At 39.3% G+C, this 15,032-nt stretch overlaps 1 protein-coding gene across 3 annotated transcripts in view; it reads right to left on the minus strand.

Annotated features, from left to right (window-relative positions):
• Positions 1-15,032, minus strand: part of TTC17 (tetratricopeptide repeat domain 17) — a 142,263-nt gene that overhangs the window by 41,020 nt on the left and 86,211 nt on the right. For 2 of the 3 annotated variants that reach the window (XM_008001222.3, XM_073017201.1), the window contains exons 18-22: positions 9,334-9,593; positions 8,716-8,869; positions 4,851-4,971; positions 2,419-2,578; positions 1,404-1,487 (exon numbers count right to left, since the gene is read on the minus strand). In XM_008001222.3, the coding sequence (XP_007999413.1) occupies positions 1,404-1,487; positions 2,419-2,578; positions 4,851-4,971; positions 8,716-8,869; positions 9,334-9,593 (779 nt within the window). Of the gene's footprint in view, positions 1-1,403; positions 1,488-2,418; positions 2,579-4,850; positions 4,972-6,461; positions 7,022-8,715; positions 8,870-9,333; positions 9,594-15,032 lie in introns of those variants that run through there. The other variant, XM_008001243.3, reaches the window with a different exon arrangement.

Here is a 15,032-nt window from a genome sequence, read left to right on the forward strand (position 1 = left end):
TGTCCACCAAAGTGCTGGGATTACAGGCATGAGCCACTCTGCCTGGCCTAATATTTTAATCCATGGAGAAAAGTTGAGTCTGAATTATAATGTGTTCCATTACAATAGTTTCCTGCTGTGTGTTCTTTGGTAAGTTTTGCTGCTTTTTCCTATAGTATTCATTCATTCATTCTTTATTGAGACGGAGTCTCACTCTGTCACCCAGGCTGGAATGCAGTGGCATGATCTCGGCTCACTGCAACCTCCGCCTCTTGGGCTAGCACTGATTCTCCTGCCTCAGCCTCCCAAGTAGCTGGGATTACAGGTACATGCCACCACACTCGGCTGATTTTTGTATTTTTAGTAGAGATGAGGTTTCACCATGTTGGCCAGGCTGGTCTTGAACTCCTGACCTCAAGTGATCCACCTGCCTTGATCTTCCAAAAGTGCTGGGATTACAGGTGTGAGCCACTGGGCCCAGCCGGTTTTCTTTTATTTTTGTATCAGTGCTGTGTCTGCTCTGTTTTTATTACTCAGGATTTTCCTGGTTGGGCTACTTGTAGAAAGTTCCTTCAGGTAGTAGAATTTTGCTGATGTTTTCTGAAATTGCTAACCCTGCCTGACTTCTGCTACAATTCATCCTGTATGGTTTTTGTGTGGATCATAACCACTTTTGGCAATCCTTACATTTTTTTGAAGTCTGGGGATCATGTGCTTGCCCTAGTTTCATTATAATTGGGGTCTGCTGATGATTTTTCCATGTGCGATATCTGGAAGATGAAGGAAGTTGCTATCTCACTATCTCACAATGTCACATTCATATTTGAAGTTGGGTTAATTCTTTAAATGACTATGCTAAATTAGCTATTTAATATTATACAGTAGTAGAGAGATTCTTAGTCATAAAGTAATAAAATTAAATTAAAAAACTCCTCCTCTTTACACAAATATCACACAGAAGAAGAGGTGTCTTAGAATCTCTCAATGATATTTTCTGTAGGCTCTATGAAAATGCAATTTGGTAAATATTTTGTTTCATGATTTCAAGAGAAAAGACATTTCAAAGTGTGTTTCCCATCCATCATCCAAAATACCAAATATTCTTCACCATCAGAAGAATATCTGACTTATTTCATATACCTAGATTCCATGGTTTCCAATACTAACACCTCTACACACACATACTGGGGTAAAGAAGAGAAAACTGACTAGGTAAGTTTCACCACAGAAGGTAGGCAAAGAGACAGAAAAGAATATTAAAAAAGTGACTGAAACATTCTGAGGGGAGTTATTTCACATTATCCTTTGAGCTACCAAGTGCTAAGTAACTAACAGAAGAGGTTAGAGACACTTAGGAGCAAATAACCTAGAAAAGAAGTTAGAAGGAGGGCAATTGTTTCCAGCTTTTCTGTGGGGAGACTTACCTTTTCCAAAACTTTGGCAATTCGGGTGCCAATCTGTTCAAGCGACTGTTGTGGATATTGGTCTTTGCCGAGATTTTGTAATACCTGGAAGGAAGGAAGATGGCAGATTAGTAGAATGAAAACGACACAGGATCTAGATGATACTGCTAATGTTGAGTCGGGCACCATACCACAGAGGCAAACTGTTTTTCTGGGATACATGCTGTGGTCCTATTGGTAAGGTAATCTATGGAAGATACATTTAAGGTTGTTTTAGCATCCCCTCAGCTCTCCCACATTTAACAAAAATTACAGAATATAAAACACATTCATTATAGCAACATTAGACCACAGAGTAAATGAAATAAACTATGTGTAATCTTGTCATTCAGACATGTAAAGACATATAGAGAGGTATTAACCACTTTTAACACCTTTATATGTCTTTCAGATATTTTTCTATGTACGTTTCCTCACAAAATATTGAATTATACTATATACTGTTACCTATGTTTTCACATTATATATTGTGAAAGTTTATTCATGTCAATAAGAATATTTCTATATATTTTCTAATGGTGCCACTGTATACTATCTTACTTCTATACCAAAATTTATTTAACCAATGCTCTACTGTTGGATACTTGTGACATGTTTTTCCAATTCTTCTAGGTAGACGCTTTGCTAGGTATATATTGGGTCTGCCTTCCTTACCTTCCTTCTTAAAAATGTCAACAGGAGAATTAACTGCCCCAAACGTTTTTCTCAAGAGTCTGTATCTGATGGCAAGGCAGAACTACTCCCCTTGAGGGGTAAATCAGGATTAAAATTCCATGGTCATAAACAAAAAAAGACTAATAAGCTCAGTCCAAAGGCCTGAAAGAAATCAGGCTTGGCCCAAATCCACCTAGGTGATGCCTAACTGAAAAAAAGCCCCTATTTTTTTTTTAAAGGCCTGGTCACCTGTGCTTTCCACTATCAATGTGCATCCTAATTGTCAGGCTAAAAACCAGCTTGAACAAAGTTGAGCACTCACCTCTGTTAGCTGACTCTCCCCTGTGTAGTGCAGGCTGGCTCGGTTGGAAACCCCATGCAAGTGGTCCAGGGTATGCATACTCGTGGGGAGATTGCCATTGCAAAGAGGCTCCATTGCTGGCTGCTGTATAGGGGTGGCAAAGTCTATGTGTTCTGTGATGCTGAGAAATGGAGATGACCACATTAGGAAATTTTTGAGTGGGTGCGAAGGGAAGAGAGACAGCGTTAACAATCAGCTCATCATAGCTTCAACATGCTATCCCCTGATTTTATTTATTTATTTATTTATTTATTTATTTATTTATTTATTTATTTATTTTTTGAGACGGAGTCTTGCTCTGTCGCCCTGGGTGGAGTGCAGTGGCCAGATCTCAGCTCACTGCAAGCTCCGCCTCCCAGGTTTACGCCATTCTCCTGCCTCAGCCTCCTGAGTAGCTGGGACCAAAGGCGCCCGCCACCACGCCCGGCTAGTTTTTTTTTTGTATTTTTAGTAGAGACGGGGTTTCACCGTGTTAGCCAGGATGGTCTCGATCTCCTGACCTCGTGATCCGCCCGTCTTGGTCTCCCAAAGTGCTGGGATTACAGGCTTGAGCCACCGCGCCCGGCCTATCCCCTGATTTTAAACGAGGTAAATTTTCTTCTAGGATTTCTTCTTCCAAGATATAAGTGGTGATAAATACCCACAACTGGTTATTATCTTTTAGTTTTCTTTTATGCACAGCAGCACATTCCTCCCCACAGAAAAAGTTACCTAAAGCTTAGATAGTAAATTTTATAGAGATAAACAGCCGTACACTGTATTTAGGTGTAAGACTAAGTACTTCCTTTCATTTTCCCACCATATACAAACTATTATAGACTATCATATGCACTAATATGACAAATTGGCACTGCCATGTTTTACTTGCAGCTATTTAAAAAGTCTAACAATTATTAGGCAAACATTCACTCATTATTTATTTACAGCCTATTACATGTCAGATACAAGGACTATAATAATGAGTAAAACATAGTCAGTCCCTGCTGTTATCATGTTCATTCTCTTGTGAGTGATTCATTTATTACATGTGATAAGTTATAAAAGATAAAATATGGTGCAATGACAGTACACTCCAGGAGGGTATATGTTGCCTCTGCACTGGTGGAGCAGGGAGGTAGCTAGTAAAGGATTCTGTAGAGGTAAGATTAAGTTGAGGCCAGAAGGTTTAGTATGAATTAACCAGCTGAGAACCCACAGTGAGAACAATGCCACAGACAAAAGAGACACCATGTGTGACAGTCCTGGCAGGAGAGAGGGCAAAAGAGAGGATGAAAAAACAGGCAGGGAGCAGATCAAGAAAAGCAGATCAAGTCCACTTTAAATAGCAGTAAGAATTTCCTAGAGTGCTTTAAGAATGATTTGATTTATATTTGAAGAATTCTGAGTACTGTGGAGAGAATAGGTTGAACAGAGGCAAGAGTGAACAGAGCAAGAGGACCAGCTAGGAGGTACTGGATGAACCGATGTAGGGATGGTTATGCTCTAGTTTGAGGAGGCAGCAATGGAGACGGAGAAAAGTAGGTGGTTTTGAAAAATACTCAGGGAGTAAAAGTGCTAAGAATTGGTAACAGGCTGAATTTGAAGAGCAAGGGAGGAAAATTGTTAAGGATAACTCCCAGGTTTTTGGCCCAAGCATTGCTGGAGCTATTTACTAAAAACAGGAAAAGAAAAAACAAACGAAACAATAATTTTTTAATATGGAGAGTGGGCAAGAAAATTATGACTTTAGTTTTCCTGAGCATGGGATGCCTGAGTGCAATCTAGACAAGACAGATCAGGGAGACAGACAAATGAGTTGAAGGCATTGTAGAAGGTCTGGTATGGAGATTCAAGTTTGGGAGCTGTTAGTACATCTGTGTTGATTGGAATTTTGGGAGTAGATCAGTCTGACTACACATGATTACAAAATAAGAAGGCTTAGTGGTAAATCCTGGGGAACTCCAACACTTAAAGGGTAGAAAAGGGGTCAGCAAAAGAGAGTGAGTGTCCAGTGAGGAGAAAGCAGTTATCAGAGGCACCTAGTATGTCTCGGTAGGTGTTTGCAAATCTGGATTTGCTCTGGCTCCCTTACAACTGCATGATATTCATGAGAAAATATGGGTTTTGTGCTTCTATAAAGAGGATCCAGTCTTCAATGCAAACTAAGCAGGTTATACATGGCTGCTAGATAGCTTACGAAGGACAGGTGAAGGCACCGGGAAGGGAGGCACACTCACGGCTTTGCTACAATGGGTTGGGTCCACCTGGGGGCCATGGTCAGCATGGTCATCCTTTGAAAATTCAGCTCTAGAAAGGATAACTTTTCTACTCTCTGCTAAGAGGGCATCCTTAAAGTCAGCTGGGTTCAGTGGAACTCAAATGCCATAAAGGAGGGAGAGGCTTAACATACTTACTCAATGTTTTTTGAAGAAACTGCAAGCCAGGTACTCACGATGGCAGTCAGCTCTACCCAGCGGAGTTTGACGCATTCGTCTGGGCTGGGCCATCCCAGACGCTGGTAGTCACGTTTTTTTCCTGGAAGGAAAGTATGCCATGAATCCACGCGATTGCAAAGGAACAGAACCCAAAGGGCCTTGTGCCCTGATGATTACTTCACCCAGATTGGTGTATTTGGAGGTGCTAGTCATTCTTGTAGTCTTTAGCATTTCCCCCATCTATGGTCTAATTAAAATCTTGTCATTATGCAATGGGACTAAAGATCATCTCTGAGTAAAGACAGGTGGAGAAGTAAGAATAAATGAGTTCTTTGGTGGATTTAAGACTGAGCAACAAGAAATAAGGGTTAAGATATTCTTCAATGTTAACATTCTTACCAAACTTAATTTTTGCCCCCCTCTGTATTTTGATTTAATAAAGACAACTCCAACTTAGTAGAAACATATATCCCTAAAGCAGGGTTTCTCAACCTGGTATTATTGACATTTTGGGCTGGATAATTTTTTGAGGACCTGTCCTGTGCATTGGAGGGTGTTTAGCATCATCTTTGGCCTCTACCCACTGGATGTTGGTAGCACCATTCCCCAGATAAAACAACAAAAATGTCTCCAGATATTGCCAAATGTCCCCTGGGGGGCAACATCACACCCAGTAGAGAGAACCACTGCTATAAAGAAGAGCAGCAGGGAATAATGATGTTAATGAAAGATGATCATCTCCCCCCAGCCCCCACCACAACACCACAGTCCAAGAACCAGCCTGGTTATCATCTATTTGAAGAGCACTTCCTGTGTATTCAGATCCCGTGCTAAGTGCTTTACATCCTTAATCTCGTAAGTTTTTTCCATTTTTCTTTTTTTAATTAGAGACAGCACCTTGCTTTCTTGCCCAGGCTGGAGTGCCATGGCATGATACTAGCTTTCTGTAGCCTTAACCTCCTGGGTTCAAGTGATCCTCCCACCCTGGCCTCCCAAAGTGCTGGGATTATAGATGTGAGCCACTGCATCTGGCCTGAAGTAGGTTTTAACCCTCATTTCTCAGATGAGAAAACAGAGACTCAGGGAGACTAGATGACTTGCCCAGGTCACCTGGCTAGGAAATGGCAGAGCTGGGATCCTGATCCAAGTCTGTTTGACTCTAACATGTATGTTCCCAATCAACAAGCTATTTAAAGCTACAAAAAATTTTAAAGCTCTGTTTATTAATATCCCTCGTAGGTACTACTTTTTGGGTCTGGGTGCTTTACTTACATCAAATCCCCAAGAAAAGAGCAGAACTGTCTTGTCTGGGAGGGGTTTTCTGAAGGAGTTATAATGGAATAGGCAGGAAGGAGAACTTTAGTTCTGTATAGCACTTTTTATATTATAGGAATTTACCAACAGTAGAAAACTGTTTGAGGTACAGGCAGGGGTTTAGATTGAGATTTTAACAAAACAGAAAGGAACAGTTTTGAAAGAGTTTCAAATTAACTCTCTTTAAATTAATAACTTAAATAAGCCATAATTTTCACAAAAATCTTATTTTTCTTTTACATTTAATAATTTCATTTGAAAAATATTTATTGAGCACCTGTTATAAGGGGCTGAGAACCATAAAAGACACTAGGGGTACAGACAGGAATCATAAGACGGCCTGCTCTTGAGCTCACAGTCTAGTAAGGAAGGTAAACATAAACAAATCATTACAATACAATAGGAAAAGAGCTAGAGCAAAGATATAGAACAATTGCACAGAGGAAAGAGTAACTAATTCTGCCTGAAGGTAACAAGGAAGAGATGGCACTTGATTTTGAAGTTTAAGGATGAGGGATATTTTAGCACGGCAGAGGGCAGAGGGGGCATAGGGCATTCCAGGCATAGGGAACAGCATGTGCAAAGGCACTGAGGTAAAAACATGAGCATGGTTGATTCAGAGAATGGTGTTGAAGGGTACACAGAGGCGGGCTGTAAAGGGTCTTGTACACCACACTAGGAAGTTTGAATTTTATCCTGTAGGCAATGGGAAGGCTTCAAGCCCACATCTCTCCATCTGGTTCACAAGGATATCATAAGAGGCTCTGTTAAATGCCTTGCTGAAATCCAGTTACATTATGTCTATGGCACTTTCCTGGTCTTCCAGTCTAGTAGCCCTAACCAAAAAAGGAAATGAAATTAGTTAAGCATTATTATTAGTTCTTAGAAAATCTACAATGGCTCTTAATGATCTCCATTTTTCCCCCATGGGCTCACAAACTATTTAATACTTTGCTTTATAACTTGGTCAGGATTTATCATGAAGCTGATTAGTTAGCAGTGAATAGAATCCATACTTAACTGAAAATTGGGATTTTGAATCTCTCTAGTATTTCTGTCCTCTATGCTTTAGAGCTTTTAATGCCAATAAGTGGTTCCATGATCCCATTTGCAAGTACATTCAATGCCCTACTTGGGCCCACCAATTTGAATACATTTAAAACTGCTTAAGTGCTCTCATATCATCTCAACCATATTCAGCTTTAGTTTTCACTTTTATAATACATTTTTAGTTTTTTTGTTTATAAAAGTAATACAGGTTTATTGTAAAATATTTTAAAAATGGAAAAGTCATACAGAAGAAAATAAAAATCACCTATAGCTCTGTTAGCACCCAGAGATGACCATTTATAACATTTTGATGTATTTCCTCCTACTTTTGTTTCTATGTACTTGTTTATTATACCATATTTCATCAAATCTAAGATGCTGCCAACTGTAAATATACATTATTTTAAAGGATTTAAGAAAGAAAAACAGTGCCAATTATTATATAAGATACTATCAACTCTAAGATGTACTCCAATTTCAGAGATATTGAAATGTGAAAAAAATGTAGTTGATGAAATACAGCATAATGATTAAGGTATTCTCTACATTTACTACTTTATAAATTGCTTTTCTTAGTATATTACCAATATTTTGGCTGCATATTATGCAGCATGGACGTGTTATGATTTACTTAGGCAATTACAACATTCAGGTTGTTTACAAATTTTTATTATAAGCAACACCATGATCAATAGCTTTCTACTTACATCTATGGCACTTGTAAGATGATTTACTTAGGGTAAATTACTATAAGTAGAATAACTGGTATATTTTTAAATTTTCTGATGCACCTAGTCAGACTACCCCAAAATTCACTTCATTTAAATAAAATGTGTGTTACACATTTAAAAACAATTTGATAATCAAAACTGGTATCTTACTGTTTATGCCTGCACTCCTTTGATTGCTGATGAGGTTGACATCTTCTCAAGTTTAGTGGCCATCTCTGTGTGTGTGTGTGTGTGTGTGTGTGTGTGTTTGGTGAACTGCCTATGTATGCTGCATACATTTTATTGAAATACTGTATGTTTCATATTGATTTGTAAGTGCTCTTTAAATGATATTGATACCCTCTGCTTATCATATATTCTGTAAATATATACAAAAATAATCTACAAAAAATACTATGCTTCAGTCTTTTGTCTTATTTTGTGGTGCTTTCCAGTGTCAGAATTATTTTCTTTCTCTCTCTCTGCCTTAGAAAGTTCTTTCCACATGGAAAGAACATGTAAATATTCACCTAGTTTTTCTTCCTTTATGATTTATTACACATAATGTTAAATCCACTGGAATTTCATTTCCATAATGTTTTAGCGTTTGAACACTTTTTTCATTGATACAGAAGACAGACTGGTTTCTTGATCACTTTGCCCCTTTATCATCTCATCTGAACTATTTCAAGTTACAAATACAGCCTCTGTGAGAAATGAGACAGTGATATCTAAAACAAGAAATTGGCATATTAAACATTCAAATTTACCTTGTGGCCCAGGAGATGCCACCTTGGGGCCAGTGATCTCCAGGTTTGCTTGGTAACGATGTCCATTTTCTATCTGACTTGTTTCTACTTTTTTCCCAGGAGTTTTCTTATGATCTCCTTTGGGTTTCTTTACACGTTTGACCTGGAATGTAATCTGGGAAACAGAAACATGTTAGGGACAAATGAGACCAGTGATCAAATCTGTCAATGACTTGTGAATACTAGTTAAGAATAACCAAGTCCTGTGCTCAGGTTCTCTCCTTGAATTTAACTCTTAAAGACCTAAATAAAAAATGGTTAGTGAAATGAACAAAATAACCTAGTCTTGAAGAATGTATAGGAGAAACGGAAAAGAAAGATGTCTGAACTGGACAGTTCCAAGTCTGCAGGCTCTGACTGTGGCTTCACACCCATCCCATTTCCTCCTGCCTCCCAGAAGAGCCAGCAATACATAAGTAACATGAAATGCTTCCTCCCGGTAAAATTCCAATGTGAAGGCTGTCCTGGAGTGTGCAGCCAAGTAGTGCCACATATCCAACAGAAACTTCCACTTTGCATACTAGGATCCCCTGAAGGACATGGGCTACAATTTTGTAAGAATTAAGTTGGCAAACTTACCCATTCTGTTGCTTCATCATCTTCACTTCTGCAGTCTCCGTAGCAAGAGCTTCTGGCCACTCCATCCTGGGGACCTTTCTTCAGCACCCGTATTCCTTGTAAGTCTAGACGTCGCCCTTTCATCTCCAGTGCACCCCCAAAGCCTTCCAAAGGCCATGCCTGTTGAAATTCATCCACCAAAGCCAGTATTTCTTCTGACATTTTGGTTTCATCTGAATTCTCCATCTCGTCAGAGCCATTGCTCTCCTCAACCACCGTACCTGAAATTCAAGGGCCAGCATGTTAGTAAAAGGTACATAGTACTCATTCAAGTCCTTGGGTGACTCCAACCCTGCTTTTGGAGAAACGTTTTGGCTCTGCTTAGAGGCACTTCTATAGCCCAATGTGATAAAAATACCATTCAGCATCTTCAAAATACATAATAAAATACCAAGTTTGTCATCTAGCGTTTGCCAAAAGCTTGGCTGAGAACAGTGGCAGCTAGACAGCAGGCAGGCAGAGATTCTCTTATTAGTGAGCATGAGGACAGGTATGTGATACACTATTTTTTAAAAAAGATCCACTTGCTCTACATTCAAAACATAGACGGCAAGGATGAAGCTTATTATGTTATTTAATATATGGGATTCTTCAAGGTTTATTCAAATATCTGGACATAGCTGTGTGTCCAGACCATATAGCTGGCTTAACTGACTTAACTGAAAAATGATTTGTTTAATGGAAAACTATCCTAATTCTACATGAAGGCTCCCATTTTTCACTAATGGCTGATATAAGAAATAGCAATATACTACAATAATTTCTTTCTAAAATGATTACCAAGATATTATTTAGGTGGCTCAAGTCTCTAAAAGACCCCGATGGAAGACTCGCAGCATAATGGCCTAGCAAAAATTCTCTCTCTTGAGAACTCAGTATGTTACCTTTATTATCCAATGAAGGCTACACAACCCTCTTGAGTTTTCCTCTATGCTTGAATAACAAGGAAGTTCAGGCAAAATCAGCCCAAGTTTCTTAATAGAAGGCTGTCTTTTAAAAAATTCTGCACTACTTAACTTTTCCTGTTTATTTTGTATTAATGGCTGGATGTTACATTGTGCATTCCATGAAAGTTATCCCTAGTCCCTTTAGGAAGTAGATAGGGTAAAAGAACAAATAACACAACATCTCCTTTTGTAGCATACACCCACAGGAAAACCTAAGAGCTCTGGGTTGATACCTCACAAAACGCCAGTTTCATTATTCTAGTGCGGTAATCTTCAGTTGGTAATTCTGGCTTGTTCAGGGATTTACAACATGGTATCACAGCCATGCACCACATAATGAAGTTCTGGTCAATGATGAACTGCATATACCACAGTGGTGCCATAAAATTATAATAATGTATTTCCCCTGTACCTTTTCTGCATCTAAATACATTTAGAGACGCAAATATTTACCATTGTGTTATGCTTGCCTACAGTGTTTCAGCAGATAAACGTGCTGTAGAAGTTTGTAGCCTAGGAGCAAGAGGCTACACAATATAACACGGGAGCACAGTAGGCTATACCACCTAGCTTTGTGTAAGTAAGTACAGTACACTCTATGATGTTCCCACGATGGCAAAATCACCCAAGGACGCATTTCCTAGAACATATCCCTGTCGTTAAGCAACACACTGGAAAAAAAATCATGCTGTTTAGCTACAAAGAGTTCTGCAAACCCAGTAACCCAAGGTTACTGCTTCCCTGTGCTCCTAACATATGGTAATATTTATCATTATTTAAAACTTCTGAGAGAGAGGGGCTTTCATCAATGGAAACTGATATTCAAATGAAGAGAGAATACGGAGCTTGCTGCAGGCTTCTGTTGCTGGTAGCCATTAGGCTTTTCTAAAGGCTGCTGGGGTTGGGGCAAAAGCAATTCCTAAAAAACAACACTAAATATGTACATATTTTTATATTTTCTCCTCACAGGTGAGGAATAAGTAGATTATAAGTGTGCTCTGAGTTAGCAAAAAATAAACCAAACTTTATTGATAGCCTACTATGTGTCTATCTCTGTAAGCTGTAGGTGGGAACAAAAAAAAAATGGAAAGTTTCTAACCTTAAGAAATTAAATATAATGAATTTATAATCAAGTTGGAGACAGAAAACTACATACATGAAATAATAAAGAGAACAATTAACTTTTTTTTTTAAGAGGAAAAAACACTTGCATGTAATCACAAAATGCTTCTTAGAGAAAGGCAGACTACCTGAGGCAGGATTTAGATAGACAGAGTGGAGGGCCAGGGAGGTCACTCCCCAGAGTGACTTTTTTTTTTTTTTTTTTTTTGAGACAGAGTCTTGTTCTGTCACCCAGGCTGGAGTGCAGTGCAGTGGCGTGATCTCAGCTCACTGAAACCTCTGCCTCCTGGGCTCAAGTGATCCTCCTGCCACAGCCTCCCAAATAGCTGGGATTTTAGGTGCAGGCCACCACACCCAGCTAATTTTTTTTTGTATTTTTGTAGAGATGGAGTTTCGCTATGTTGGCCAGGCTGGTCTTGAACTCCTGACCTCAGGTGATCCGCCTGCCTCAGCCTCTCAAAGTGCTTGGATTCCGGTGTGAGCTACTGCACCCAGCCTTCCAGAGTGACCTTTTTTTTTAAAAAAGCATGTATGCATAGACTCATTTGTCCACACACATACATACAGGGATAGTAAAGGCACATGGAAGGCATGACCAATTTCAAATTAATTACAACCAAGAATGTATACAGGGGATACCAACAAATAAGATACTTAGGAAAGGTAGGTGATGTTACAAATGTGTGAGAAAGTCATGAAGAGGATTCGTTGCAAAGGGAGCCTCTTGTTTCTTAAGCAGAAGAATAACAGGATGAGGGCCATAATAACTACAAAGGTTAAAGTCTTAGAGTAGTAAATCAGTTTGTGTATTGGAACAGGGGTGTTGGACAAGGAAAGAGAAGACAGAAGACAAAGAGACCAATTAGAAAGGTATTTAAGAATCTTTATAAGAGTTATAGAAGTGTCCCAAAGGATTATAAATCATGCTGCTATAAAGACACATGCACACGTATGTTTATTGCAGCACTATTCACAATAGCAAAGACTTGGAATCAACCCAAATGTCCATCAGTGACAGACTGATTAAGAAAATGTGGCACATATACACCATGGAATACTATATAGCCATAAAAAAGGATGAGTTCATGTCCTTTGTAGGGACATGGATGCAGCTGGAAACCATCATTCTCAGCAAACTATCACAAGAACAGAAAACCAAACACCGCATATTCTCACTCATAGGTGCGAATTGAACAATGAGATCACTTGGACACAGGAAGGGGAACATCACACACCGGGGCCTATTGTGGGGAGGGGGGAGAGGGGAGGGGGAGGGATAGCATTAGGAGATATACCTAATGTAAATGACGAGTTAATGGGTGCAGCACACCAACATGGCACATGTATACATATGTAACAAACCTGCACGTTGTGCACATGTACCCTAGAACTTAAAGTATTAAAAAAAAAAAAAAAAAGAGTTATAGAAGTAGGTTGTCTTAAGGTAAAGGGAAAAGGAATTTTTTAAAAAGGGAGGGTAAAGAGGTATACAAGAAAATGTTAATGGAGAAAAATTAGTAATAGGATAGGCTCAAAGATGATTTCAAGATTTTTAAGTCTAATGTGAAAAACTGGGATTTTTAATATATGACTATAGGTTTAGAATCTGTGAATATGTAAACAGAATGATATAAAGACAATGGAGTTAGGAAAGGGCAACAGGATAAAGACTTGGAATTGTAGACACTAGTCATTAATTCATGAAAATATTTGTTGCAGTATCTAGCAATGTGCTGAGGGCTGGGTGGTAACAACCCATGGAACTTACAGTCTAGACAAGAATGGATGGAGGAATGTATCTTCAGATATTGTCCTATATAGAATACTGCCCTACACAACTGTCCTGTACAGCTGAAAATACAGAATTCTGGTTTGGTGAAAGGTCTGGATTGTAGAGAGATCTCGGAAGGTTTCAAATTATGCTTGAAGCAAGAGGAATAAGTAAATCTTGCTGCTTGTAGGACAGATGGTATGATATAAACTGAAAACGATTTTCGTTACCATGCACCACTTTCACACTGGGAAAAAGAAGAATAAATATTGTGAAGTTGGAGAGAATGTGAGCATCCACAGTGAGGTTTATGTGAGATGTGAGTTCACATCCTTTACGGAGATGAAGCCTATTCCAGGGTAGTGGGAAGGTTTATGGTTGTATCTGAGCCATATTAGGTACTATCAAGAATCACAGGGACTAGGAGAAGTGTTAACAGATGAAGCTATGGGCCAGGCATGGTGGCTCACGTCTGTAATGCCAGCACTTTGGGAGGTCGAGGTGGGCGGATCACCTGAGGTCAGCAGTTTGAGAACAGCCTGGCCAACATGGTAAAATCTTGCTTCATAAAAATACAAAAATTAGCCGTGCGTGGTGGTGGGCGCCTATAGTCCCAGCTACCTCGAGAGGCTGAGGCAGGAGAATGGCATGAACCCGGGAGGCGGAGCTTGCAGTGAGCCAAGATTGTGCCACTGCACTCCAGCCTGGGCAACAGAGCAAGACGCTATCTCAAAAAAAAAAAAGAAAGAAAGAAAGAAAGAAAGAAAGAAAGAAACGTAGCTATGCATATGTAGTTCTGCTGAAAACAAAAAGAAGCTTGAAATGTTCCACACACACCTGGAGATTCATGTTTAAGTCTGGGCATCTCACTTTAGGAGATGTGCAAAGCAGAGCACATTCACAGAAAATATACTTGGCAAAAAGTACTCAAAACTTCAGAAGAGGGACTGAAGAAATCTAGGGGGATCCAGTGGCAGGAAGAGTAGCTGATATATCACACCAAAAATTCGGGCTTGAAAAGATTTTGAAAAATTCCAAGGAGATTACTTCAAAGACAGTGAAGAGACTAGATGCCGTAACATTAAGTTATTCAAGGAAGTGGGGACATTTAACTGAAGAGAAGCAAAGACACAGGAAAGGAAGGTAGGCAGGAACAATAACCATTTTCAATACCTACGGGAATGTGCTATTAATGAGAAACAAGACTGACGTTGCTGGCCTCATAAGACAAAACTAGAAATGAGAGGTCATGTTTTAGCTCAATATTAGGAAAGACTTTTGGATCAGATGACAATGGTTATCCAGGAAGAAACTGGGATCACCATACCTGGAATAGAAACAGAAGCCAGTTAATGGCTACAAAGAACACTACTGAGAGGGAGTGGAATATCAGAAGCCGATTAACAGAAGGTGACTATATTTGATAAGAAACAGCATTAACAATCTTGGAAGAGAAGTTTCAAGGAGTTTTAGGGAGCAGAGGATGGAAAGATGAGTGCTAGATTCAAAACAAGACAGAAGTAAACATAGCCATAGAAAGAGGTAGAGAACACAAATTCAAAGAGATGACCAGCAAAATCTGACCAAAAACATCTTCCTCCAGAAATCTTGCATGAGTAATATCAGTGGGTGCTAGAGTACTTAAGATTGTGGCGTCTAAAGGCAAGTAAGGCACATACTATCTTTAATAACAATCCTGTAGAGGGAATATGTCCCTTTGTCTCACAAAAAAGAAAGAGTATTCTAAGGAATTAGACAAACTTGGTTCCAAATTAAGATTACCACCATAGGGCCAGGCGCTGTGGCTCATGATTGTAATC

Source organism: Chlorocebus sabaeus, chromosome 1, assembly GCF_047675955.1.
Source record: "Chlorocebus sabaeus isolate Y175 chromosome 1, mChlSab1.0.hap1, whole genome shotgun sequence".
Taxonomy (NCBI): domain Eukaryota; kingdom Metazoa; phylum Chordata; class Mammalia; order Primates; family Cercopithecidae; genus Chlorocebus; species Chlorocebus sabaeus.